This window comes from Pithys albifrons, chromosome 25 (genome assembly GCF_047495875.1).
Source record: "Pithys albifrons albifrons isolate INPA30051 chromosome 25, PitAlb_v1, whole genome shotgun sequence".
Classification (NCBI taxonomy): domain Eukaryota; kingdom Metazoa; phylum Chordata; class Aves; order Passeriformes; family Thamnophilidae; genus Pithys; species Pithys albifrons.
In genome coordinates, this window is record NC_092482.1 from 5,981,084 (window position 1) to 6,006,926 (window position 25,843).

The 25,843-nt window shown below is 53.1% G+C and overlaps 1 protein-coding gene across 2 annotated transcripts in view; it reads left to right on the forward strand.

Annotated features, from left to right (window-relative positions):
* NSF (N-ethylmaleimide sensitive factor, vesicle fusing ATPase) overlaps positions 1 to 25,843 on the forward strand; it is an 81,467-nt gene that overhangs the window by 53,867 nt on the left and 1,757 nt on the right. For both annotated transcript variants that reach the window (XM_071577445.1, XM_071577444.1), the window contains exons 13-20: positions 3,290 to 3,385; positions 3,927 to 4,083; positions 6,291 to 6,424; positions 7,780 to 7,846; positions 8,029 to 8,108; positions 18,178 to 18,312; positions 19,102 to 19,215; positions 25,513 to 25,568. In XM_071577445.1, the coding sequence (XP_071433546.1) occupies positions 3,290 to 3,385; positions 3,927 to 4,083; positions 6,291 to 6,424; positions 7,780 to 7,846; positions 8,029 to 8,108; positions 18,178 to 18,312; positions 19,102 to 19,215; positions 25,513 to 25,568 (839 nt within the window). The remainder of the gene's footprint in view (positions 1 to 3,289; positions 3,386 to 3,926; positions 4,084 to 6,290; positions 6,425 to 7,779; positions 7,847 to 8,028; positions 8,109 to 18,177; positions 18,313 to 19,101; positions 19,216 to 25,512; positions 25,569 to 25,843) is intronic.

Here is a 25,843-nt window from a genome sequence, read left to right on the forward strand (position 1 = left end):
AGAGAACTCGGGCAGGTGAGGCAGGGATGGGAACTGACCTGGGGGGACCTGGGTCAAGCTCTTGGAGTTGGAATGGTGTGGGAATCTCAGCTCAGTCCCTGTCAGTGCAAAGAGCAAATGCAACGTTAGAATTTGCTGGGAGGGTAAACAGAGCAAAGGTGGGGCTGTCCCAGGTAAAATCCCTGCTGTGCCTGGATCTGTGCAGTCCTGGGACACCCACCTTGAGAAGGCTGTGACAGAACCAGGGTATGGGATGGCCACAGGAGGGTCAGAGGTAGAGGAGGGTTTTCATTGGAAAAATGAATAAACTGGGAATTCTTATCCTGACAAAAGTCTGGTGAAAGGTTATGGAGAGTGTGAAATGACAAGTGTGCTGGGGCCAGGGAAAGCTCCTGACCCAAGAACTCAGAACAGCAAAGAAGTGCTTTGTGGGAGGAATCCCTTGCTCCAAGGCTGCTGAAATCCTGGTTGAATTCAGAGGGGTTTGTACAAAGTCTGTTGCCAGTAAGTGCTCACAGGGTGCTCATCCCTGTGCCCACTGAGGTGTGTAACATTCCCAGCTCCCTCTGCTCTCAGGGATCATTTCCTTGCCCTCCCAGTGCTCTCTGACTGGGGGTGTATCTTCAGCTGGGAGGGAGTTGAGGGCCATGCAGTAAGAGCCAGGCTGTGTGATGCAGATGCAGAGCAGGATTGGGTGGGGTTGAAATGTGAACTGATGGGCTGGTGGGGAAGGAGCCTGAGGCACAGCCCCCCCTGCCCTGGCCAGGGCTGGGATGTTCCTGCAGGGAAAACCTCTGGACATCAGTCCCAGCACTGGACTCCTGTTCAGGAAAAATCTCCTCACTTGAATGTGGGGAAAGCAAATCACACTGTGACTGAAGTGGGAAATCCTTTGCTGGTTTGACCTTTGTATCTCCTGGGAGTGCTCCTTCTAAAGCAAAACCTGCTAATTACTCTTGTCTAACCATAACGCTTGAAAAGTTTTAGTTGTTTCCTTAGCAAAACCCCACAAATATCAACACTTTCTCATTTTCTTGTGTTCTGTCTCAAAAAAAATCAGCACCTCTGGAGGTATTTTCATCCTTTTGCAGGAAAAACATCTTCCTTAAATAATTAATTTCAGTGATAGTTGATGTTTTCTCAGTGCTTGAGTTGTGGGTGAGTTTGGGGAGCCTGAGGGTTGTGATACATTCCCTGCTGTGCCAGGATGTCACTGGGAGAAGGGAGGATGGCCATGTGTACATGTAAAAGAACAGTCCTCTCCTTTGGCTTGGAACTGATATCCCAGCAATACATGGATTTGTATTCCACATGGGAAGCAGCCATGCTCTGCTTTGCTTTGCTTTTCTATCACTTTGCCATAGTATTTTTGGATAATACTGTTTATTCTGAGTGTGTTTTCAGCCAAATGATGCACTAAGGTACTTTATTCTCTCCTACAACTCCTGAAAATTTAAAATATACATCATAGGCCTGACCTAGTTTTCAGAAGCAGCTGTGAGACACAAGAGCACAAATGGAGAATGAAGGGGCATTTGATCAAGGTCTTCTGAATCATTTAAACTCTTCTGATTGTCTCTCAAAGTGTGTGTGGGAAAAATTGAAACACAGAACTCACTAAGGGCTGGGGGGTAAGAGCCTCCCTGGTTTTCAGTGTACAAACACCTTCAGGAACACATTGAGTGTTTCAGGTACCTCCACTCCCCTCTGCAGAGGCCAGAAGTGATTACCTGTCCTAAAGATCCCTCAGTGGATCTATTGGGCATCCTGAGTTTCTGCCTGGAGGGTGTTTTTGGGAGAAGGGGCTCTCCTTTCAGCCATTCTCTGGTTGTAGATGTGTTTGGCACAGGGTTTGGCCAGGCTGGGGTCTGGCCTTGCTGTTTGGAGGCTGCATTTGCTGCTCTGTAGGACAAGCATCGTGTCATTATTGTTATTGTTATTCTTCCTTCCTCTTCCCAAGTGCTTTCCATGTTCTTTGGCTCGTCCTGCCCAGAGCAGGGGCTGAGACACATCTTGGAGAGCTGAACTTACTTGACTCATCTTGGGTCTTAGGCAAAGGTGATGGAGGTTGCTCTGCTTTCCAAGAAACTCCATGAAATCCCAAATGTTCACTTCCTGAGCTGCCAGGTCATGTAGGGGCTGTCACACTCCCAGGGGAAGCAGGAGGTGTTACAGGATTCAGGGAACTTCCTTTTTCCAAGGAGTCATGTGGAAAAGGTGAGGGACAGTGGGTACATCCTGAGGAGACTGTGATTGAACACAAGAGGAAGGTTTTTCAGGATGAGAACAAAGAGCTTTTGGAATGATCTCCCCTGGGAAGTGGTGGATTCTCCAGCATTGGAGACTTCTAAGTTTCAACTGGACAGGGTGCTGGGCCATCTGGTAGAGACTGTGCTTCTCCCAAGAAACATTGGACCAGGTGATCCTTGAGGTCCTTTCCAGCCTGGGATTCTGTGATTGAATCCATGTAATTCCTGATTGCTGCCCAAGGCAATCCATGTAATTCCTGATTGCTGCCCAAGGCAACCAAGACACTTGCAGGTCTAAAATCACCCTGGCAAGTGGAGCTGCTCCATGCTCAGGGGACACCCACAGCTGCCTTGGAGTCCAGGGACATCTGGGAAAGGTCACCAGTGTCAGAGGTGGCTCTCCAAGTTATTTTCAAGAGTTAAAAACCTCTTTGACATTAAGGAAACTTCCCTCTTGCCCATTCCAGAGCTGCTGTGGCAGTCACACATCCCAACCCCCAGCCTGGCACTTTGCAGCAGCAGCTCCAGAGATGCCTCAGCTGGAATTCCTCCCTTGGTCTCAGTGGAGCAGTCTTGCTAACACAGGGAACAGGAAAGGTTTCAGTGCATTCCACTCTTCCCTGACACAATATTATTACAGGCACCAAACAGAACAGAACCAAGGCCAAGGGTTGCCCTAGAGCAGCAATGATTATCAGTGTGAAATTGTGAGGGACCCTCCAAGGCAGTTACTGATTAAGTGCTGGTCATTCCCTGCTCATTTGATGTGAGAATGGAGTATCCAGTTTTCTGTGTCTAAAACTTTCACAACAAAATAAGAGCACAGCACAACTGTGCATGGGACCCTTCCTGCTGTGAACCCCCAGGGCCCTGCATGGCTTTGTGGGGCTGGAGGTGGTTCTGTGGAGGTGGGGATTGCTCTGGTGCTATCCAGCAAATTCCCTGTCAGGAGCATTTTTCCTGGGGACATGGACCAGCTCCGTTCAGGGGAGTCAGTGAGGGATCTGTGTGGACCTCAGTGCCTCTTCTTGCCTTTCCAGGCCAGCAACAAGGTGGAAGTGGACATGGAGAAGGCAGAGAGCCTGCGTGTGACCAGAGGGGACTTCTTTGCATCCTTGGAGAACGATATCAAACCAGTGAGTGGTGCTGTGTGACCCCTGGGGCAGCCCCTGGTGCAGGTTCGGGTGGGAGGGAGCAAATTCCTGCTGGGATCACACAGGCTGTGGTGCCCCAGGGCTGACAGGGGTGTAGGGGTGGCAGTGGGAGCCTCTGAGGCTCTGGTTGTGCCTGTTGCTGCTGTAGGGTCATAAAAAGAAATAGAACAGGTGAAGAACAACTTGGGATTTCTTCTGCTTGTCATAGGTGCTCTCTCCCTTTCAGGCCTCTCTCAGTCACTGGGTGACAGCTTTAACATGGGCTGTAGGAAGAGGGTTAAACCTTGTCCTTGAGACTTGTCAGAACCCACTGGCAGCTTGCACTGCCTGGAGCTGGTTGTGAGGGCTTATGAAAAGCTGTTTTTGGTCTCCACCCATGTTCAGGTGGAATGTTGTGAGTCACCAGTGGGTCTGACTGTCACTTCAGCATCTTCCAGAGCCTTGGTCCTGTTTAATTGTGTCACGGGTTTTCTGATATGATACAACATTTATCTGTAAAAGGCACGTTCCTTCTCTTGTGCAGGCCTTTGGGACCAACCAGGAGGACTATGCCAGCTACATCATGAACGGGATCATCAAGTGGGGGGACCCCGTGACCAGGGTGCTGGATGATGGGGAGCTGCTGGTGCAGCAGACCAAGAACAGTGACCGCACGCCCCTGGTCAGCGTGCTCCTGGAAGGTACCCCCTCCCCAGGGGCATCCCTGGGCAGCCCAGGGCTCCTGGGGGCTGGCCTGGCACCACCTGCCCTCTGCACTCCTGGGGGTTGACCTGTCACCTGCCCCCCTGGACTGTCCCTGGCACCTGCCCCCCTGGACTGTCCCTGGCACCTGCCCCCCTGGACTGTCCCTGGCACCTGCCCCCCTGGACTATCCCTGTCACCTGCCCCCCTGGACTGTCCCTGGCACCTGCCCCCCTGGACTGTCCCTGGCACCTGCCCCCCCTGGACTGTCCCTGTTACCTGCCCCCCTGGACTGTCCCTGGCACCTGCCCCCTGGACTGTCCCTGGCACCTGGGACTGTCCCTGCCACCTGCCCCCCATGTCACCTGGGACTGTCCCTGCCACCTGCCCCCCTGGACTGTCCCTGGCACCTGCCCCCCTGGACTGTCCCTGGCACCTGCCCCCTGGACTGTCCCTGGCACCTGCCCCCCTGGACTGTCCCTGGCACCTGCCCCCTGGACTGTCCCTGGCACCTGGGACTGTCCCTGCCACCTGGGATTGTCCCTGCCACCTGCCCCCCATGTCACCTGGGACTGTCCCTGCCACCTGCCCCCCTGGACTGTCCCTGGCACCTGCCCCCCTGGACTGTCCCTGGCACCTGCCCCCTGGACTGTCCCTGGCACCTGGGACTGTCCCTGCCACCTGCCCCCCATGTCACCTGGGACTGTCCCTGCCACCTGCCCCCCTGGACTGTCCCTGGCACCTGCCCCCTGGACTGTCCCTGGCACCTGGGACTGTCCCTGCCACCTGCCCCCCATGTCACCTGGGACTGTCCCTGCCACCTGCCCGCTTGGACTGTCCCTGGCACCTGCCCCCCTGGACTGTCCCTGGCACCTGGGACTGTCCCTGCCACCTGCCCCCCATGTCACCTGGGACTGTCCCTGGCACCTGCCCCCCTGGACTGTCCCTGGCACCTGCCCCCCTGGACTGTCCCTGGCACCTGGGACTGTCCCTGCCACCTGCCCCCCATGTCACCTGGGACTGTCCCTGGCACCTGCCCCCCTGGACTGTCCCTGGCACCTGCCCCCCTGGACTGTCCCTGGCACCTGCCCCCTGGACTGTCCCTGCCACCTGCCCCCCTGGACTGTCCCTGGCACCTGGGACTGTCCCTGCCACCTCCCCCCTGGTCAGCTGTTCCTTCCTGCACGTGTAGGAACCACGCTGGGGGGAGAAATGGAATTGGGCTCTTGCAGATTGCTCAGGTGAAATTGCTGCAGTTTTAAAACTGGCCCCGTATCCAAAGGAAATCCTGTGCTTGGAACAAGGGAGAAGGAATGTAGCCAGTTAATAACCAAACTGTACCCAGTTAATAACCAAAGTGTCAGTAACCTGCATGTGACTTTTACAGTGGAGATGTCTGTAGCTGAGTCAGTTGTCTAAATTCTCTTTGAAGTCACTGGAGAGCTCATCAGTGTAATTACCTGACTTCCAGCAGCCTCATTTAGGTGTCCCTGTCAGTCAGGGGTGGATTTCCCTTTATCAACTGTTACTGACAGGGAGAGTTTCCAGGCTCTGCATCACAGATACTGGAGTAGAATTTGGTGTTTAGCTCCTCCCTCTTTGTTTTCCTGAAGTCCAAAAAGGTGGGTGACCAGTGTTGCTTAGGGGTCTGTGGCTTTGGAATTAACCCTGAGTAGACCCCCTGGATGGTTCTGTGTGTTTGTGGTGAGCACATTGTCTGTGTGCAGTTCCCTCTGGCCTGATCTGTGTTGGGTGCACAGACACTGATGCCTTTGGGCTCTGAGTTGCCCTGGTGTGCATTCAGGCCCAAACCAAACTGGCTGTCAGTATTTCCCTGGTGTTCATCCTGTTGGCTTGTCTGCCACAGTACCAGCAGAAATCATGTTTAGAAGGGACATAAAAATGTTCCAGAAGTTTTTCTGACATGCAGACTCACTGATCTTGGGGCAGTGACCAGTCCTGCAGAATGTGTCATGTCCTCTTTTGGTCTCGGGGCAGCTTAAATAGTTCCATTCATTGCCTTCATCTGAAGGACTGGATTGGGTTGTCCCCAGTTACTCTGTACCTTCTGCAAGCAGAAGAAAAGGATGTTTCCAACTGCAGATACCTCTGGATGGGATTAAAACATGCTTTAAGTATCATCCACGCTGAGCATTGCCAGAGCTGTTTTCTCCCTGGTTTATTCCTTGTTTGTCCTTGGTTTCAGGTCCCCCCCACAGTGGGAAAACTGCTCTGGCAGCAAAAATAGCCGAAGAATCCAACTTCCCCTTCATCAAGATCTGTTCTCCTGATAAGATGATTGGGTTCTCCGAGACTGCCAAGTGCCAGGCCATGAAGAAGGTGAGTGCAGGGCCTGCTCTGCTGGTCACAGCCAGCTCTGGGTTCCCTTGGAGGGAAGGATGAAGTACCCTTGTGATGGTGTTTTCTGCTGTCTCCAGTCCAGACTTCCTGTGCATCTGTTTATTGATAAAGTTGAATGAATCATAGAATTGCAGAGTGGTTGGGATTGGAAGGACCTCAAAGCCCATCCACTCCCACCCCTGCCATGGTCAGGGACATCTCCCACCAGCCCAGGGTGCTCCAAGCCCTGTCCAACGTGGCTTTGGGCACTCCCAGGGCTGGGGCAGCCACAGCTTCTCTGGGCACCTGTGCCAGGGCCTGCCCACCCTCCCAGGAAGGAATTCCTTCCCAGTATCCCATGTGTCCCTGCCCCCTGGCAGTGGGAAGCCATTCCCTGTGTCCTGGCACTGCAGGAATGTCTTTGTGGCTCAGGGCATGTTCCAAGGCTCCCTCCCAGCTGGGTCTGGGCTGTGACAGTGGAGCAGAACAGGACTGGTGGCAGCAGCTCTGGAGCTCTGGGTGTGAAGGTGAAGGCAGGAAGGGTTTGGGGTGCACTTGGAGAGAACAGATCCTACCTGAATGAGACTGGGAACAGTTTTGGGTTGGTAACCTTTAGTTAAACTTGGGGAGCAGGGGAATGTGAAGAAGTTGAACAGTTTCATTTCCTGATCCAGGCCAGCACTCGTTTTTCAGGCTGAAGGATACTGAGTGAGGCATGTGAGTGGAATGTTTCTCAGATCAGTTTGATGCAGGGCTGTGCAGTTTCTAAGGGAGAGAAGGTGCTTAAGAGAAGCAAAGTGCTCCTAACTGGCTTTGTGCCTTCGATCCCAAAAGGAGCCTTTGGATTTCTCTGGAGTCAGGGTTTGCTGGAGGCAGGACTGCAGCACCACTGCTGTCCTTAGTGCTTTCCTGCTGCCACCCAGAGCAGGGCAAGGCACTGGGCTGCTCCATGAGGGGATGGGGAGCCTCAATCCATACCTGAGCCAGTCCCTTCTCCCTGCAGGGTAACCAATTCCAGCCTGAGAGAAAAGCTGCAGAAATGTGCTACAGTTGTGGGGCACCTGTGTGTGTATTATACTATCAGTGGTGCCCCAGCTCCAAAAATCAGGAGTGGTGCTGGTTTGTCCCTTGCTTACAGTGAACCTCAGGACAGCTGCTCTGCACAGTGTGGGGGTAAATGCACAGGACAGCTCTGAATTTGGGGAGGTGGCAGAGTTTTATTGCATGCAGGCAGGACCTGGTCTCTGGGTACCTACCTTTTCTTTCTCAGTGCTGCTGTGTTTGCTGAAGCCACAGCAGCAGGTCTGGTGGTTCTGTTGCTGGGGTCTAGCATTGAGGCTTTTGCTGGTTTGCAGATCTTTGATGATGCCTACAAGTCCCAGCTGAGCTGTGTGGTCGTGGACGACATCGAGCGACTCTTAGGTGAGCCAGGGGAGCTGTGGTGGCTGCTGCAGGAATGCTGACAGGTTTGTCATATGGAGACATTGCTAATTGGAGGTGATCTGGGCCCATTTACTGTGGGAGCATTGGACTGGTTTTGATGCAGTGAAGTGGCTGAAATGTGTGACTGCTCTGTGGGCACTAAAATGCCTTTTTGCTTTCAGATTATGTCCCAATTGGACCTCGGTTCTCCAACCTGGTCTTGCAAGCCCTGCTGGTGCTGCTGAAGAAGGCCCCCCCTCAGGTAAGGCAGAGGGGAGAAGGGCCCTGTTTCTGCAGGAGCTGGGGCAGGGGAGCTCTGTGTGTGCTGGAGCTGCCAGGGCAGGCAGTGCCTTTGGCTCTGAGTCAGTCATGATAATCCCAGCCCTCTGCTCTTCATTCACTGGGACATTTCTGGGATAACCACAGAGGATTCACCTTGAAATATCTAATCACTGAGGGAGGAATCTTCTGCAGTTAGTCCTAGAAGTACTGACTAAGGGAACCTTCACCATGTAAAGCTGAAACATTCTACTCTCCTTGGGCCAGACCAACCCCTGGCTCAGCCATGTGCTCCCTCCCTATTTATACATCCATCTCTCTGTAATCTGTGGTTGTGGTTGTCAGGGCTTTAATTTGTTTTAAACTTGAAATTATCCGGTGTTAATTAAATGGCTGAGGAAGCTGCAGGTCTTGCCTCTCATGCTGATCCTGTTTGCTCAGTGAGGTTTCAGAGCCTCCCAAGTGCTGAGGTTCTGCAGCTCACCCTGAGACAGGCAGAGCCTCCTCCTTGTTTGCCCTGTTCCTGTCACTCCCTGAGTGTCTGCTCTTTGTGTGAGAGAATCTGCATGAATAAATAACATCCTAACAGGAACACCTTGGAAGTTGGTGTCAGGAAAAGCAGAGAAGCACAGCCTGGGCAGTCAGTTGTTTTGTCATGTTTAATATCCTGGCACAGCAACGTGTGTGTGAGTGTTGTTTTCATTAGAGGGTTTGGTGAAAAGACCTTTCAAATACAGGACTTTAAACTAAATTGTAGTGCCACAAGCCCTGAGTTCCCTGTGAGACTGTCAGCCTGGGAGAACAAAGGTTTTCCCAGTGAGCTTTCTAGGCCATGTGAAGTCTCTGACATAACAGAATCCAAGTTTGATCACATGGCTGGAATAGAACAGCTGCCTGTGTGCAACAGCACAGCCCTTTCTGATCCCACAATCTCATGTAATCATTGGTGTTCCACAGCACCAGGACATGATTGTTCCCATAAATCAACAGGGACTTGATTGGTCCAGTTTTGAGACCAACAGAAGGTATTAAATTGCCCCTTTGCCCATGCTGGGTGTGTGCTGCTGTGAGCTGCTCTTTGGTTGGCACCCAGGCTCAGGAGCAGGACACAGGGCTGAGCTCTCAGATATTTGCCAAGTTTGTGCTTGTTGCAGAGATTTGTTCTCAGCAGGGTTTGAAGTGCCCTGGGGCTGGGAGACTCTGCCTTGACAGCCAATATTAGGGAGACTTAAGCCATAAATTGTTGGGAGGGTAGAGAGCGAGTTTGCTGAGGAAATGTCACTGTTTGATTGATCATGTGAGGTTTGGGGTTTGTTTTCCTAAGGGTCCAGTGTTGGCTCTGTGGGCAGCAGGACATGGGCTGAGCCCGTGGGGCTGCCCTGCTGTGGCAGTTCTGTGACAGTTTGGTGTGAGTTCCCTGGCACAGCCATGGCTTGGGGGCACCTTCTGCACTGAAAAACCAAAACTGGGTATGAGGTGGAGGAGCACAGGCCAAGGCCTTTTCTGCTGTGACTATTTACTGTGGGGGTTTTGAGCTCAGGTGAGGAACTCACAAGGGGGATAATTCTGAGGGTTAATCCACACCCCCCAGGTCCCCTCTGAGGTGATGAGTTCCCTTGGGGAGCAGTTCACTGGAGAGGAAGGGCTGGTTTCAGGGGTTTGCTGGGATTTGAGGAACAGAAAAAGCTTTAAATGCACAGGCAGCATCACTGGTTCTAACCTGCTCCACGAGGCCAAACCACCACAGGATTCTGTAGGATTGGGGTCATGATTTAGGATCATTCCTTGTGAAAGTGGAGTGTCCTGGGACATGCCAGGCATGTCTCTGTGCTCAGAGAAACCCGTGGCAGGTGCTGAGGAGACAATTCCTGTTCCCACTGCTGTCAGAGGGGTGTTCAGTGTTTCTGGGTTTCAAACAATCAAGGAATAGTTTGACTTGGGAGAGACCTTAAAGCCCATCCAGTGCCACCCCTGCCATGGGCAGGGACACCTCCCACCAGCCCAGGGTGCTCCAAGCCCTGTTCAACCTGGCCTGGGACACTTCCAGGGCTGGGGCAGCCACAGCTTCTCTGGGCACCTGTGCCAGGGCCTGCCCACCCTCCCAGGAAGGAATTCCTTCCCAGTATCCCATCTATCCCTGCCCTCTTGCAGTGGGAAGCCAATCCCCTAGTCCTGTCCCTCCATCCCTTGTCCCCAGTCTCCCTGCAACTCTGCTGTGGGTTGGCAGCCCCAGGACCAGGACTGAGGGGTTGGAGCCCCCAGGGCAGGACTGAGGGGTTGGAGCCCCCAGGGCAGGACTGAGGGGTTGGAGCCCCCAGGGCAGGACTGAGGGGTTGGAGCCCCCAGGGCAGGACTGAGGGGTTGGAGCCCAGCAGGGAGCGGGTGGGGGCAGAGGTGGCTGTGGCTGCTCCATCGCTGTGGCCCAGATCAGGAATCCACTGGGGTGTCACATCCCTGGCAGGGACACACTTGATGTGCAAACAGCCTCCTCCTATCCCTGTGTGGAAGATGAGCTTTTCTGGGATGAAATGTTATTAATTATGCATGGTGTGTGTCTCTGTTGCATTGGTGTGTGGCAGCTGCCTCCCAGGCTCCCTCTTCCCAGTGAGGCTGCATTATTGGAACGTGGTGTGGGAAGGGCAAACACTTGAAGGTTCTGGTTTTCTTTTGAGACTAAACACTTTAGACTTTAAATAAACTAGAAACCTCTCTGAGCTTGCTTTAAATTCCCAGTCACAGCTCCTGCTTGTGGTTCCACTCAGTGGTGTTAAATAGTGGTATCTGTTACTGCTGGTTCAAGAGGACTGAAAACCATTGCATTTTGTTTAGCATCTTTTTTTAAAGCAATTAAAAATCTTTTCTAAACTGGCTTGAAGAGAAGAAAATAAACCATGTTCTCTTGGGCCCTGAATTGAATCAAGTTCCCTGTGTCTTGCAGGGGAAGGGACTGGGGGATGGAAAGGCTGAAAGGGCTGTCTCAGCAGGGAGCCAGCAGAGAAAAGCACTTCCCTGAGAACGGGGCAGAGCAGCTCCAGGCCGGGGCTGCTTCATCTGCATGAGAGTCACACAGGGCTGCAGAGCTCCCCAGCCCCACCGAGGGCTCCCGTGTGCTCCCTGCTGCTTCCCTACAATCAGCTCCAGAGGGAACAGCCAGAGCATCCCTGGGGAGCAGGACACACAGGCTGGGCAGGGGCAGGGAGTGTCTGCCTGAGAGAAATGCTCTTGGGGGGACACCCACTCCTGGGGTGCCCTTCCAGTGCTCCTGAGCCCCCAGTCCCTTTCCTTGCTTGGACACTGCAGGCTTTTGCTGCTTTATGAAAGTAAAGGGGGGAATAATCTCCCTCTTCAATCTAATCCCAAATGCATTCCTGATTCCACATCTCTTGGTGTGAGCTGGGAGCAACTCCAGTCAACAGTGATGTTCCTTTTATCCTCACAATCCTGAGGAATTGTGTTTTCTCCCCTTCCGTGGGAGGAATTGCTGAGACCCCAAACACAAGGACGAAGGTGCCCAGTTGTCCCCAGCAGAGTGGCAGCCTGTGGTGACAAAGCCACTCAGTGTCACCAGTGCCTGGTTCCAGCACAACTCAGGCTCCCTCACTCCCCGTGCCTGGGGCTGGCTGGATTTGCTGGAATTCCATAACTGGAGACTCACTGACATGTTGAGGCTCCAGTTGCTTGGAGCAGAGTCTGTGCAGGTCTCCTGTTGGAGCAGAGTCTGTGCAGGTCTCCTGTTGGAGCAGAGTCTGTGCAGGTTCTCCTGTTGGAGCAGAGTCTTTGCAGGTCTCCTGTTGGAGCAGAGTCTGTGCAGGTTCTCCTGTTGGAGCAGAGTCTGTGCAGGTCTCCTGTTGGAGCAGAGTCTTTGCAGGTCTCCTGTTGGAGCAGAGTCTGTGCAGGTTCTCCTGTTGGAGCAGAGTCTGTGCAGGTCTCCTGTTGGAGCAGAGTCTTTGCAGGTCTCCTGTTGGAGCAGAGTCTGGGCAGGTCTCCTGTTGGAGCAGAGTCTGTGCAGGTCTCCTGTTGGAGCAGAGTCTGTGCAGGTTCTCCTGTTGGAGCAGAGTCTGTGCAGGTCTCCTGTTGGAGCAGAGTCTGTGCAGGTCTCCTGTTGGAGCAGAGTCTGTGCAGGTTCTCCTGTTGGAGCAGAGTCTGTGCAGGTTCTCCTGTTGGAGCAGAGTCTGTGCAGGTTCTCCTGTTGGAGCAGAGTCTGTGCAGGTTCTCCTGTTGGAGCAGTCTGTGCAGGTTCTCCTGTTGGGTTCCCCTGGGCACTCAGGAAGGGATGTGGTGCCATGGATGCTGTGCTGGAGGAATCCTTCTGGTACTGGAAAACAGTGGGTTCATCTTTGAGTCCCGCAGTTCTCTGCATGATGTTTAGTCAGGTAAAATCCCTGTGGCAGAGGGCTGAAATCTGGGGTTATCCCACTTCTAGAAGGCAGTGGGGCAGGACACACAGCTCTCTGCCATCCCCCTGGCAGCACAGAGGGATCTTGGGCTCCAAACTGGGGCACTTTGCCTAAAAATGGAGAGGATGAATGCAGGTTTCAGTGCTGTGACTGTGTCTGGTGATGAAAGAACTGGGCTAGAACTGCCTGATTGTGAGTCTGACACCAAACAAGCTGTGGGAAAGCCAAGTTCCTCCTTCCTTGGTAGTTCCTCTCCTGTTATGCCTGAGTTTTGGAAGTTCAGCTGGAATCCTGGTTTTCTGAGCACACAGCACGTTGCCTTCACTGGGGCTGCTGTAGAAATCAGGAGTCAAACATGGGAATATTTCTGCAAATGGGGGCACTGGAGTGGGACATCTTCCAGCAACAAGAGGCTGGAGCAGGCTCTGCTCTGTGGTGCTGAGCAGCGGGACAAGGGGTGATGGGCACAGAGAGGGTGTGGAGTTCCCTCCCTGGAGATATTCCAGAGCTGTCTGGACACACTCCTGTGCCACACTCCTGTGCTCTGGGATGGCCCTGCCTGTGATTCCTTTAGCCTGACCCATCCTGTGATCCTGTAACAAGAACAGATCCCAGGATTTCCCATGATGTGTTGTCACTGCAGAACAGCTGGGTCAGAGCAGCTGGGCCAGAACAGCTGGGTCAGAGCAGTTGGGTCAGAGCAGCTGGATCAGAGCAGGTGGGTCAGAGCAGCTGGGCCAGAACAGCTGGGTCAGAGCAGTTGGGTCAGAGCAGCTGGATCAGAGCAGGTGGGTCAGAGCAGCTGGGCCAGAACAGCTGGGTCAGAGCAGTTGGGTCAGAGCAGCTGGATCAGAGCAGGTGGGTCAGAGCAGGTGGGTCAGAACAGGTGGATCAGAGCAGGTGGATCAGAGCAGCTGGGCCAGAACAGCTGGATCAGAGCAGTTGGGTCAGAGCAGCTGGATCAGAGCAGGTGGATCAGAGCAGGTGGGTCAGAACAGCTGGATCAGAGCAGGTGGGTCAGAGCAGGTGGATCAGAGCAGGTGGGTCAGAGCAGCTGGATCAGAGCAGTTGGATCAGAGCAGGTGGGTCAGAGCAGGTGGGTCAGAACAGCTGGATCAGAGCAGGTGGGTCAGAGCAGGTGGGTCAGAGCAGGTGGGTCAGAACAGCTGGATCAGAGCACCTGGATCAGAGCAGCTTTCCCAGTTTGGCTTGGGACAAACAGTGCTGACTTGTGGGTCTCCACTTGTTTGCTGAGCAAGTGGCCGGAAAGTTTGAAGAGCCCCTTCTTCAGTCCCTCAGAGCTGAGTCTGGGACACAGGGACTGGTTGGCAGTGGGTCAGTTTGAAGGCAGTGGGTTGCAGGAATAGCTTTTTCTGTGGAAAGCAGGGAAAAATCAGGATCTTTTGGGTAGAGCTGTAAAAAAGTTGAAGCACTTCTGTCTTGAGGAGCTTTCAACCATGTCAGTGGTTCAGGAACCTGGGAATGGATCCTGACAAGTTAAATAAAAGCTGCTGCTGGAACTGCCCTCTGTGAACTGTCCTGTTGCTTTTGGACCTTGCTGAGCTCTTCCATGCTCAGTGCTGTGCTTGCCTGAGTCCAGCTGAGCTGGGAGGGGGAGCAGACACCCTTTGGTTCACTTAACTGATGTTTGGTGATTCCATCTCGTACCCCCTGGTTTGTATTTTGAGAAGCTGAGGTTCCTCCTCATCTCCTCTACAGCATTGATGGTTTTACAAACCTCTGTTTACGCCCATCAATTTACCAAGGATCTAATTAGGGAAATTATTCCATATTTCTGACTGTCCCCAGTGTTTGTCTCTGATTTCTCTGATTAAATAGAATCATAGACTGGTTTGGGTTAGAAGGGACCTCAAAGGCCATCCAGTCCCACCCCTGCCATGGGCAGGGACACCTCCCACCAGCCCAGGGTGCTCCAACCTGTCCTTGGGCACTTCCAGGAATGGGGCAGCCACAGCTCCTCTGGGCACCTGTGCCAGGGCCTGCCCACCCTTCCAGCCAGGAATTCCCTCCTAATATCCCATCTATCCCTGCCCTCTTGCAGTGGGAAGCCATTCCCCTTGTCCTGCCCCTCCATCCCTTGTCCCAAGTCCCTCTCCAGCTCTCCTGGAGCCCCTTTAGGCACTGGAAGGGGCTAAAAGGTCTCCCTGGGGCCTTCCCTTCTCCAGGCTGAGCAGCCCCAGCTCTGAAATGATGGATTTGAGGTTATATTTGGAACAGGAAGGAGTGGAGTGTCTGAAGGAGCTCCTTGGGTTCCCATGGCAGAATGAGGACCCTGTTTTACCCTTTTCCCACTCTAAAACTGTCCCAGTGGTTTCATTCTGAGTGAGGCTGAAACCTGAGCTGGTGCTCTCGTGGAATTCCCACAATGACCAATTCCAGTGGTTTTCCTCAATGGTAATAAGACATTTAGGACCATTTCTGTGTGTCCAGTGATTGCCCCTGACCTGATATTGGGGTTTAGCTGACTCAGTGGGGCTGGTTGGGGTTTGGTTTGCCACCACTGAGCTGGTTGGTTGGGAGGTGTTTGCTCTGTGAGCCCACATTTTTTCTGGGAGGAGGAACTTCTGCCCTGGGCTCCCTTACAGTGAGGCCAGTTGTGGGCACCTGAAGGGGCAGGAGGTAAAACTCACCTCACTGGTGACACTCCTGTGCTGCTCATGTCCTTCCCTGCTGAGACCTTTCAGTCTCTCCTGAAACCCCAAACTAGACTCATCTTTATTGGAATCAGGCACAGAGTCCATCATGTAGAAGCTGCTGGGGTGGATCCTTCAAGCAGTGACTCTGGAGTTGTTGTCCCTTTGATTGATGCCTGCTCTGCTGTGCCAGGCCCTGCACACATGCTGGGAGATATATTTGGAGAACAGACACTGCCCTGGTGCAGCTGAGCAGTTTTTTTCCCCCCTAAAATGCTCATAGTTCTTGGAAAACTCTTATTAGCACAAACCCTTCTCTAAGCTGTTCTGGAGTTGGAGTTTCTAATAGTAATAAACAGTTTTTTGTGAGGATTGCTAGAGCCCCAGATGGGGCTGGGTATGCAGCACTTGCAGGAGGGGTTGCTGCATGGTTTGGAGGTCTCAGCCCTGGTCAGGTGTGTGTCCTTGGCTTCCCTTGTGCCCTGGTACCTCACCTGTGCAGTCAGGGAGCTGGTGGAGGTACCTGGTGCATGTGTGGCTGGTTAGAACTTTCTGTGTAAGGTGGCAGGAATGCTCCTTGCAGGGTGTACCTTGTACAGGGTTACAGCATCTGTAACATCAGTGCAGCAGCAGCAGAGAGTGAACAAACACTCACTGAGGGCTTGTGAGTGGGGAGCAAATGCAGAGGCAAAGTCAGTCAGAGTCAGGGTGGAATTTTGCCAGTCAAGGCTCTGGTAATTCCTGTCCCTGTGTGCTGGAGAGCAGGGACCAGCTCTGCTGCCACCCCAAGGGCACCTCTGCAGGCTGAAGGTCCCTCTGGACCCTCTGGGTGGGGACTTCAGAACAGATGTGTCTGTGCCACACTTGTGTGGGGCAGGGGCAGGAGGTGGTTTAGGAGTTCTGGGCACTCACCTCTCACAGCTTCCAGGCCCAGGTTTCTCTGTTTTACCAACCTCTTCCAGTGCTGCTGGAGTTTTGTCTTTGTGTAGGCAAAAAGCTTTTCTGTTGCTGAGCATCACTTATTCATCCTGGTCTATGAAGGGCTTTAGCTGAAAATCTCTGGTGTGAGGTGTCCTACTCGTGGCAGGGGTTGGAACTGGGTGGTCTTTAAGGTCTCTTCAACCCAGACCATTCTGGGATTCCATGAAAATGGGGCACCTGATGGGGCTTCCTGAGTTCCTGTGGGGGTGAGGAGCAAGCTCTGCTCACTTTCTCTGCACTGAGTGTGTTGGGTTTGCATCTTTGTCTGCCACATCTTCCTGAATTGGCTCAGATTTGGCTCAAATTTCCTAAAATACCTTCCTGGCTTTGCTGGACAGTGACCATCAAAAGGAGACAAACCCTGAGCAGGTGTGGAGCTGTGGTGGGAGCAGCAGGCAGTGGATGGTGCATCAGTGCCATGGGATGGCTGTACTGCTGCCTCCTGAGGACACTGTCCCTTCCCAGGGGACCTGCAGACAGGCCCTCAGACCTCTCTGTGTGCTGCCAGCAGTTGACTTTGTCAAGGGATGAAGCATTCCCTGCTCCCACTGCATGTTAAACAGCCATTTCCATCAGCAGTTCAGGAATTGGCTGCTGTTCCCCCTCCCCTGAGGCTTTGCCCTCTGGATCAGTGCTGGGCTGTGCTGTGGTGCCTCCTGAGCTGCAGACAAGGATTCCCAGGGCAGTGTCCCCTCTGTGTGACACTCACCTGGGCCATGCTCTGCTTCCACCTGCCAGGCCTTCCCTCCTTCTGCTCCCTGGGGCTCAAAACAAACTTGGACCCAGCTCTGGATCTTTCTCCGTGTCCAACTCCAGGAGCAGAATCAGGATCTGTGCAGTGGATGCAGCAGCACTTGGGGAAAACCAGACACTGTGAGGATTTGTTGTCTGTCAGAGACATGTTGGGTTTTAATAGGTGTTCATCCTCTGCCAAAGGAATGCAAAGCACTTATGGGATTAATTCTGGGAATAGTTTTTAGGCTTTTGTTTTGTTTTTATAATGGTGAACAGTTTTGTGTCATGCATGTGAAATACAAAACATGCTTAGAAACCACAGAACATGCTGAGTTGGGAGGGACCTACAAGGATCATCAAGGCCAACTCCAGGACACCCCAACAATCCCACCCTGTCCCTCAGAGCATTGTCCAAACACCCCTGGAGCTCTGGAAGCCTTAGGGCTGTGCCCACTGCCCTGGGGAGCCTGGTCAGTGCCCACCACCCTCTAGTTGGGCACTGGACCTTCACTCTGAGCATCAGCCAAACTGCTGCAGAGCAAACAAGGAGGGTCCTTGGCCAGGCAGGGCCCTCCCAGCCTGGGGGCTCCCTGGGTGCTGAGATGGAAATGGGACTGATCCCAGCTGATAATCCCAGCAGCTCCTTCCAATATTGATCAGTGTCTGAACCAACCCCATGTGGGGCAATTCAAATTGCACTGGAGTGACCTCTTCAAGATGAGTGAACAGTGGTGGGTTTGTACTGGCAGTTGATGTTTTCCACTCACTGCTCAATTATTTATGAACCCTGATACTGCTCAGACTGGCTTGGGGCTGGTCTGGGTTGGGGTCTGGGGGCTGCCAGGGTGGGGCTGTGCTGTGCCCTCTGCAGTGGGGCCCAGGGACTCCTGCAGCCTCTGCTCCAGAGCCTGAGCTGGAAGTCCATGGGAACTGTCTGTGCAGGGACACAATTCACTGCACCCACAGATTCCTCGAGACAGGCTGTTCCCCCAAGAAGTCATTTGTAATTCAGCTTTTGGGAGTGGGAGTTTGCTCAGACTTTTGAATTTAATGAGGATTCAGCATTTACAGTGATGGATTCAGGAGGAACAGCGAGGCAGCAAAGCTGGGAGTGTGGTGGGGCTTCTGTGGGGGCACCACCCCGAGGGCTGCCCTGGCCCTGTGGGGTTGGTGTTGGCTACTCCAGTTACTGGCAGATTCAATGCTATTGATTTGATGGGAGGTGGAGCCCCCAGGCTGGTTCCTCTCTGTTTCTCCCCTCCTGACACTTGTCCTGCCTGCACAGGGCCGGAAGCTCCTCATCATCGGCACCACGAGCCGCAAGGACGTCCTGCAGGAGATGGAGATGCTGAATGCCTTCAGCACCACCATCCATGTGCCCAACATTGCCACAGGGGAGCAGCTGATGGAGGCCTTGGAGGTGAGGAACAGTTCAAGGGGGACAACAAGCTCCAGATTTGCTGGAAGTGAGGGGTGTGCAGTGGCTCTGCTGTCCCACTCAACGCTGTGCCAGAACAGCAGTGCTGAGGCTTCTCCAAATTAACTTTTTCATGCATTACATTAAGGCAGAATTAGGGAACAGTTGGTCTGGAGGAAAGGTTTGTGGTGTGGATTGAAAGATTCTGAGGGTATGGAAGTGGGTAATGAATATAATTGGGACACTTAAGCTGAGTGTGCCTGGAGGGTGGTGAGCTCTTGGGAGCTGGAACAGCATTCACTGAAGGTGTTTGGTGCTAAGATTATGTGTTCCTTACAAATTCCTGCCTTTAATGGCTCTTTATTCTGTGCCATAGTGGGAGTTGTGGTGAGTACTGAAGGCTGTTAAAGTAAACTGAACAGGCAAACCTTTTGTGCAAACTGGCAAACTCGTCCCAGTGATGGGACACTGAAGCCTGGCAGACACAGACCCTCCTGCAGCAGGTTTGGAAACTTTCTGTGGCTTGAACCTCTGTGTCTTTGTAGTCTCTGATCTGGAGAAAACCTGGAATGCAACATAAAAGCATTTTAAGCACCAGCTGTTGAATTAGGGATGTTATGGGAAGAGCCATTATGGAATAAAAGACTCTCAGTGATTTGCCTTGCATTGCAGCAAATATTCCTTCTAAGCTGGCAGATGTTTCCACCTTGCCCTTCCCTTTCTCCTGAGGTAGGTGCCACTATTGCTGCTGTCAGTCTCTGGTGCTGACCTTTCCTGGAATTGTTTCCCCAGCTGCTGGGTAACTTCAAAGACAAGGAGCGCAGCACCATCGCTCAGAACGTCAAGGGGAAGCCTGTCTGGATCGGCATCAAGAAGCTGCTGATGCTCATAGAGATGTCATTGCAGGTGAGGATGTTTCTGGGGGCTTAGAGGGGCCCTGCAGGTTCCCACTTTGCTTCAGCTGTCGTGGGAGCCCTTCCAGTGGTTTGATTGGGAAAAGAGCTGCAGTGAGGAGAAGTTTTCTGAACAAAGGAACCACCAGGTCTTGGTGCTCAGACATCTTTAAATCCCTCTATGCCCATGGGCTGTTCAGAGCTGCACTTCAGAGCAGAGCATCTGCTGCAGGAGGGGTTGGATTAACGTGCCTTTCATGGAATTTCTCCTCTCCACCCAGCAGATAGCTATCACCTGGCGTTTTTTTAAGAAGGTGCCTGTGCAGGTGTATGTGCTCTTTCCCTGAAGAAGATAAATCTGTCAGGCTGTTCAGCTGCTCTTCTCTTTATTTTCCACTTTCAGCACTTTAAAGAAAGTAATTGCAGAGGGTAGAAGTATGCAGGTCTGAGCCCTCCCCCACGTGGCCCTGCCTGGAGCCAGTCCCCCCTCGGTGCTGGGCTGTGCTGCCCCAGGCTGAGGAGCAGCCCTAATCCCCCCTGACAGCCCAGTGCCCCCCTGCTCACCCACAGGGGTTTGGTGCAGCTGAGGGAGCTGAGCTCAATCTTCCTCAGAGGGGCAGAGCCATGTGGGGCAGCAGCACAGGAGTCCTGTCTCCCCCTGTTCATGGCTCTGTTAGAACTTGCTCAGCACTGAGGATCTGCTCTGACTGGATGTCACCTCAGGGAATAAAGTCATTTATCTAGATTACTTTTTCCTCTTCTTCCTTGGCTTTTAATTCCATACCTCCAGGCCAGTCAGTAAGTCATGGCTCACATGCATTAGCTGTGTGTGAGGGGTGCTGGCCTTGGGGACTGCTGGGCTCTGCCCCTCAGCCTGACAATGGGGCCCTTCTTCTGCCACAGGACGGTTCCTTGTGCTGCTTTGACCTCAAGTGCTGGTTGTTTTCAAAGCTCAAGGTGAAGGTTCTGTAAATGATGGCCAGTTCTGAACTGGGAGGTGGGTGGGAATGCTGAACCCAGCTCAGTTCCCAGGCTGGCCCCTCTCCTCGAGTCCCAGGGGCAGTTTGGGTGCCACAGTATCAGAAGCATATGAAGGTATTAGGGAGTGTCCAGAGGAGGGACACAGGATGGTGAAGGGTCTGGAGGGGCCATACAAGGGGTGTCTGAGGTCACTTTGCCTGTTCAGCTGGGGAAGAGGAGACTGAGGGCAGAGCTCACCAGGGTCTGCATCTCCTCCTGAGGGGGAGCTCCAGCTCTGCTCCCTGTGGACAGGGACAGGATCCAGGGCAGGGCTGAAGCTGTGCCAGGGCAAGGTCAGGTTGGATATTAGTAAAAGGTTCTTTCCCCAGAGGGTGGTGGGCACTGACCAGGCTCCCCAGCGCAGTGGGCACGGCCCCAAGGCTGCCAGAGCTCCAGGAGGGTTTGGACAATGGGACAGGGACAGGGTGGGATTGTTGGGGTGTCTGTGCAGGGCCAGGGCTTGGGCTGAATGGTCCTTGTGGGTTCTTCCAGCTCAGGATGCTCTGTGATTCCATGCCCTGTGTTGTTTTCCATAGTGCTGCCCTGGGCTGAGCAGCTAAACTGATCTTGTGCATCAGTTCTTTTAACCAGACCAGTTTTTGGGAGTGAGTCCAGGACCAGCCAGGCTGGGAGAAGGCAGAGCTGTGACTGTGCCCTTTGTGACACACTGAACAAGTGTGCCAGGAGTTGCTGCCCCTGCCCATAGAGCCAGTGGTGCTGTGTGCATGGAGGGTTGGCAGGAAGGTGGTTTGTGCTGTTACACTCAGTTCAGGTGGTTGTGGAATAGCAGAGACAACAGCATGTGGGAGCTAAATATGACCAAGTTCTGTTCCAAAAGGTCTGAGGTGTTTCCATGACTCCATCTGCTGAACTGCTATAAATACAGGAGAGCAGTGCAGGCTCTCAGTGCACAGGAACACTGGATCTGAGTGCTCTGGAACCCACAGTGAGCTCTGATCCTGCTGGGAGTTACAGGAAAGCACAATTGCACCAGTCCAGCACTGGTGCTGTGACCTGTGGTGCCATCAGTAGGGAGTCCTCACACTGAGCAGGTTCCTTCTCTCACTGAGCTGGAGCACAGCTTTTCAGAAAGATCTTGGTTTGAATCTGAAATCTCTTCAAAATTCCAGGTAATGGGTGAAAGTTCTCAGAATTCAGCTGATCAGATGCCCTGGTGAATGAATTCTCTGTTAAAATGTTCATGTAGAGTCTTTGAACTTAACAGTGGGTTTTGTTCTGTTAGGGCACTGAGCCCACTCTGTGATCTGTGGGGATTTCTAAGCTGGTCCTAATGTCACTGTTTTAGACTAAATTCACACTGAACCAGCCCCTCAGTATCAGAATCCCTTCTTGGGGTGCCTGAGCTGCTCTGGTGCCTTGGGTTGGTTGTTACCTTGTTTATGAGCTGTGTGACCCCACACTTTTTGGCAGCTTCCTTTCCCTCAGCCTCCATTTCCTGCTGTTTCTGGCCTCCTTTAATGCCCAGCTGCTCGTGTGTAGTGTCACTATTTACCATCCTGTGTACACTGAGTGTCCTTGATGATGTTCTGTTCTTGTTCAAACGGAGCCTTTGATCCATGGATACCTCAGGGGTTGCCATGAATCCAGAGGAGCTCAGTGTGGAGTGTCCCAGGCTGCAGTGAGGGCAGTGCCCTGGGTGCTGCTGGACCTGAGCCTCCTCCTCCCATGGCTGGGACATTCCTCCTGCTTCCCTTCCCTGCCTGTCCTGCTGCTCCTGGACCTTCTGGCAGCACTCCCAAACCCAAGGCCTCTCTCCTTGGAGCAGGAACCTGGATGAGCCAGGCAGTGTTCCAAAGAGCCCCTTTTGGCACCTCCGGGGTTTCCTGATTTGGTAACTGCTGTTTAGCATAAATAAAACTTAATCTAAGCTGTTTGTGTTTAATGTATTTTAGCTTGGATGGGAACTTACTTTGAAAGATCATCATTGCCTAATTTACTTTAAAGCAAATGCTCTACCTGGACCTGCTGAAGTTCAGGGTTTGTGGCAGGTTTTCAGGAGCACTGCACTCCTTGCAGGAATGTCACATCTTGGTGCAGGATCCCCTTCTCTGGAATGAAGATTTACAAAGCCCCATCAGTTTTCTTGTTTCCTCAGGGCTCCTGGGCATGTCCTGGGAATGCTGCACTGCCCAGGAAGGAGCATCCATGTTCTTGCCACCTGTGTGAGCTCTGTCACAGGCTCAGTCCTCATGGTGTGCTGTGAAACGTCCCACCCACTTTGGCAGCAGCATTTTCCCCTTCACAGGGCACCAGAGGGTCTGTCTGAGAGTCCTGAACCTGCTTCCTCTGTGCTCCATTCACTCCATCTTCTGCTCCTTCCTGGGCACATCAACCTCTGGGGTTTGTCCCTGCATTTTTATTAAAAAAGATGATCAAATTGGAGTCTTTGTGGCCTCTCAGCTGCCTGCCTTAGTCTTTTGGAGAAGGCTCTGTGTCTGCAGGCAAATGCTGTTCCTCCCCAGGAGTCAGTGCAGGTTGTGGACATGGAGTTGTGCCATGGCCACTTCAGCATCTTCAGTTTGGGAAACACAACCCTGGCCTTGGCAAGGCTGAATTTCAGTGGTGCCTTTTTACAGGTTTTCTGAGGATGAAAAGAGATTTGTTTGTGTTGCATCGTGTTGGGTTTTTATGTGAACTCTCTGATTGGTCTCGTGTTAATTCCTGGTTGTGGTGACTCCTCCATGGTTTCCTGAGGTTTCCTCTCAGTGTCCCTCTGAGGAGGTGCTTTCAGAAGGAGACATGTCTAGTGCAGTATCCACAAATACTTGCCTGAGAAGTCCCTTTGCAGGCAGTTGTCCCCAGCCTGTCCTGGTGTGTGGGGACACTCCTGCCCACCTGGAGCTGGGCCAGGGCTTTTGCAAGCAGTTGCCATTCTGGAAACATCCAGATATACAGGAGGAGAGGGGATTGAGTTGTCATAGAACTGTAGAGTAAATGAGGTCAGAATGTATTTCAAGGTGTCATCTGTTGGATCTCAGGAAAAGGTCCTTCCCCCAGAGGGTGGTGGGCACTGACCAAGCTCCCCAGGGCAGTGGGCACAGCCCCGAGGCTGCCAGAGCTCCAGGAGGATTTGGACAGGGTGGGATTGTTGGGGTGCCTGTACAGGGCCAGGATTTGGACTGGATGATCCTTGTGGATCCTTTCCCACTCAGCAAATCCTAGGATTCTGTGATCTGGTCCCACCTCCTGCTCCAGCCCTGTGGTCAGACCAGAGCCCTTTGGGTGGGCAAGACCCGAGACCCTTTGCCAGGTGAGGGTCCCCTGCTGAGTCCTGTAGTGTGGACTGACCCTGTGGGTGCCCCGGAGAAAGGGGACATCCAGGTGACCAGATCAGGGGGTGTGGCCCATGTGCATGTGCTCCTGTCCCTTCAGCCTTTCTGATCAAATGCCAGAATCCTTGAGGTTGGGAATTCCTCCAGGATTGAGTCCAGCTGTTCCCCAGCATGGCCAAGGCCACCACTGAACCCTGTCCCCAAGTGCCACATCCACACCTGGAAATGGGAGAACTGATGTAGTGCCAGAGGAGCTTTTCCTTGTAGCCAGGAGTCAGCTGTGAGAGATTGTGGAGAGGTTTAGGCCAGAGGGACACTGCAGACACCCTCTGTGCTCCCCAGTGCTCTGGTGCCACAGTGCTCTCAGCCCCTGGGAATTCCACATGCCAAGCACTGCATTAGGTGGGGGGTGGCCTTTCATCCCTTCCAGGTCCTGCCCAACACCAGTTCCTTTGCACCTTAAACTCGACAGAATAGCTCAGAGAGCCTCAGTAAGTTCCTTTAAATCTTCCTGTTTCAGTGGATTTGCTTTTCTGCCCTAACAGTAGCTCAGCAGTTGGTGCTGAGGTCCTGCCTTGCTGACACATCTCACAGCAATGGGAAGCTTGAATTTTGAGGCTTTTCTTAGCATAAAGCAGACATTGTCCCTGGCTCTGTCCCCTGCCTGCATCTGGGGATGCTCATGGTGGGTCAGGATTTATCTTTGGAGCCATTTTGGAGAGGTTGGTGTTGCCCTCCATTGCAGCACTCAGGGTTTAAGTGGGTGACTTTTTCACATCTGGAATCAGAAGAAACTTCCCTTTAGGGATGTCAAACCTGGTGGAGGAGTTCCAGAGCCTGTGTTTGACCTCAGTGGTGGGAGGCCAGGGCATGGCTGACACTTTGCTTCCCTCCTCCAAGGAGAGGTCTCAGTTTTCTGTTTTAGTGGGGACTTGCCTGTTTATTGCCAAGTGGGTGACAGAGCTGGAATCCTCCATCCAATCATCTTGCTGGATCCATGTACTGATGTATCCAGAGTGAATCCCCTGTATTGTTAGTGTGTTGAAGGTACAGGATGTCAGCGAGGACTGCAGAGTGGACACAAGTTGGAGTTTGTAGGACACAAGAACTGTTACAGTACAACACAGAGATACTCTGAGAACCAACAGTCTCTGATTTTCAAATGGTTTATAGTCCTCTCTCATTGTATTTTGGTGCAAGTCTAGGGAAGACTTCCCTGAAGTCCTTCCACAAGAGGATCAACACTCCAACATCCAAGAACTGATGCAGTAACATGTGCCTTCTGCTGGCACCTGAGTGTCTCCTCAGCAGCCCTTGCTCCCCCCCCCCTGCTCCTGGCTCAGTGCCCTGTCCTGGGGCAGGGGCAGGACTGCTCCTTGGGGGCTGCTCCTCGGTGGTGGAGCCCCAGCACTGGGGCTGACCCACCTCACACACTGCTCTGCTCTGCTGCTGGGGCTGGGAGGGTTGGGGACACTGGGGACACCCTCAGTCCCTTCTGCCCCTGTCAGATTTGCTGCCCTGGCTCTGGGGAGGGGCACATGGAAGCAGGCATGGGCTAGGCCTGGCTGGGATTGGCAGCAGTGAGTGTGCAGGTGCCATGGAACAGAAGTCCCTGTGTGTGTGCCCAGCCTGGCCCAAGTCCTGCCCTGTGAGCACACTGAGCTGGTGCCAGTCACCTTTTCTTGTGGTTGGAGCTGTGCCAGGGAGGGTCAGGTTGGCTCTCAGGGAAAGGTTCTTCCCCCAGAGGGTGGTGGGCACTGACCAGGCTCCCCAGGACAGTGGGCACGGCCCCGAGGCTGCCAGAGCTCCAGGAGGGTTTGCACAACGCTCTGAGGGACAGGGTGGGATTGTTGGGCTGTCTGTGCAGGGCCAGGAGTGGGACTGGATGGTCCTTGGGGGTCCCTTCCAGCTCAGCATCTTCCATGGTTCTGTGATTTCCTCTTGGGCTGCTTGGAGGGTTGCAGGGCACTGATGGAGACCTCTTTGTTTGGGTTTAGATGGATCCTGAGTATCGGGTGAAGAAGTTCTTGGCTCTTCTAAGAGAGGAAGGAACGTAAGTACTTTTATTTCAAAGCATTATTTAAAATTCTCTTTTCTGCTCAGAAATGAGCATCTCTGAGGGGAACCTGCAGTGGGGAGTATGTGCTGTCATTGTTGGCCTCCATGCTTTCACAGCTGTGTGTCAGATCAGTTCTCACAGCAGTTTGGGAGGGGGAGGTCCTGGAGGATCTGAGAACTTGCATGCCTGGATTCTCTGCTTGCCTTCACTTACCCTTGATTTAAAGTTGCCTTGAGATACTGGGCCACAATGAACTAAATAAATCAGAT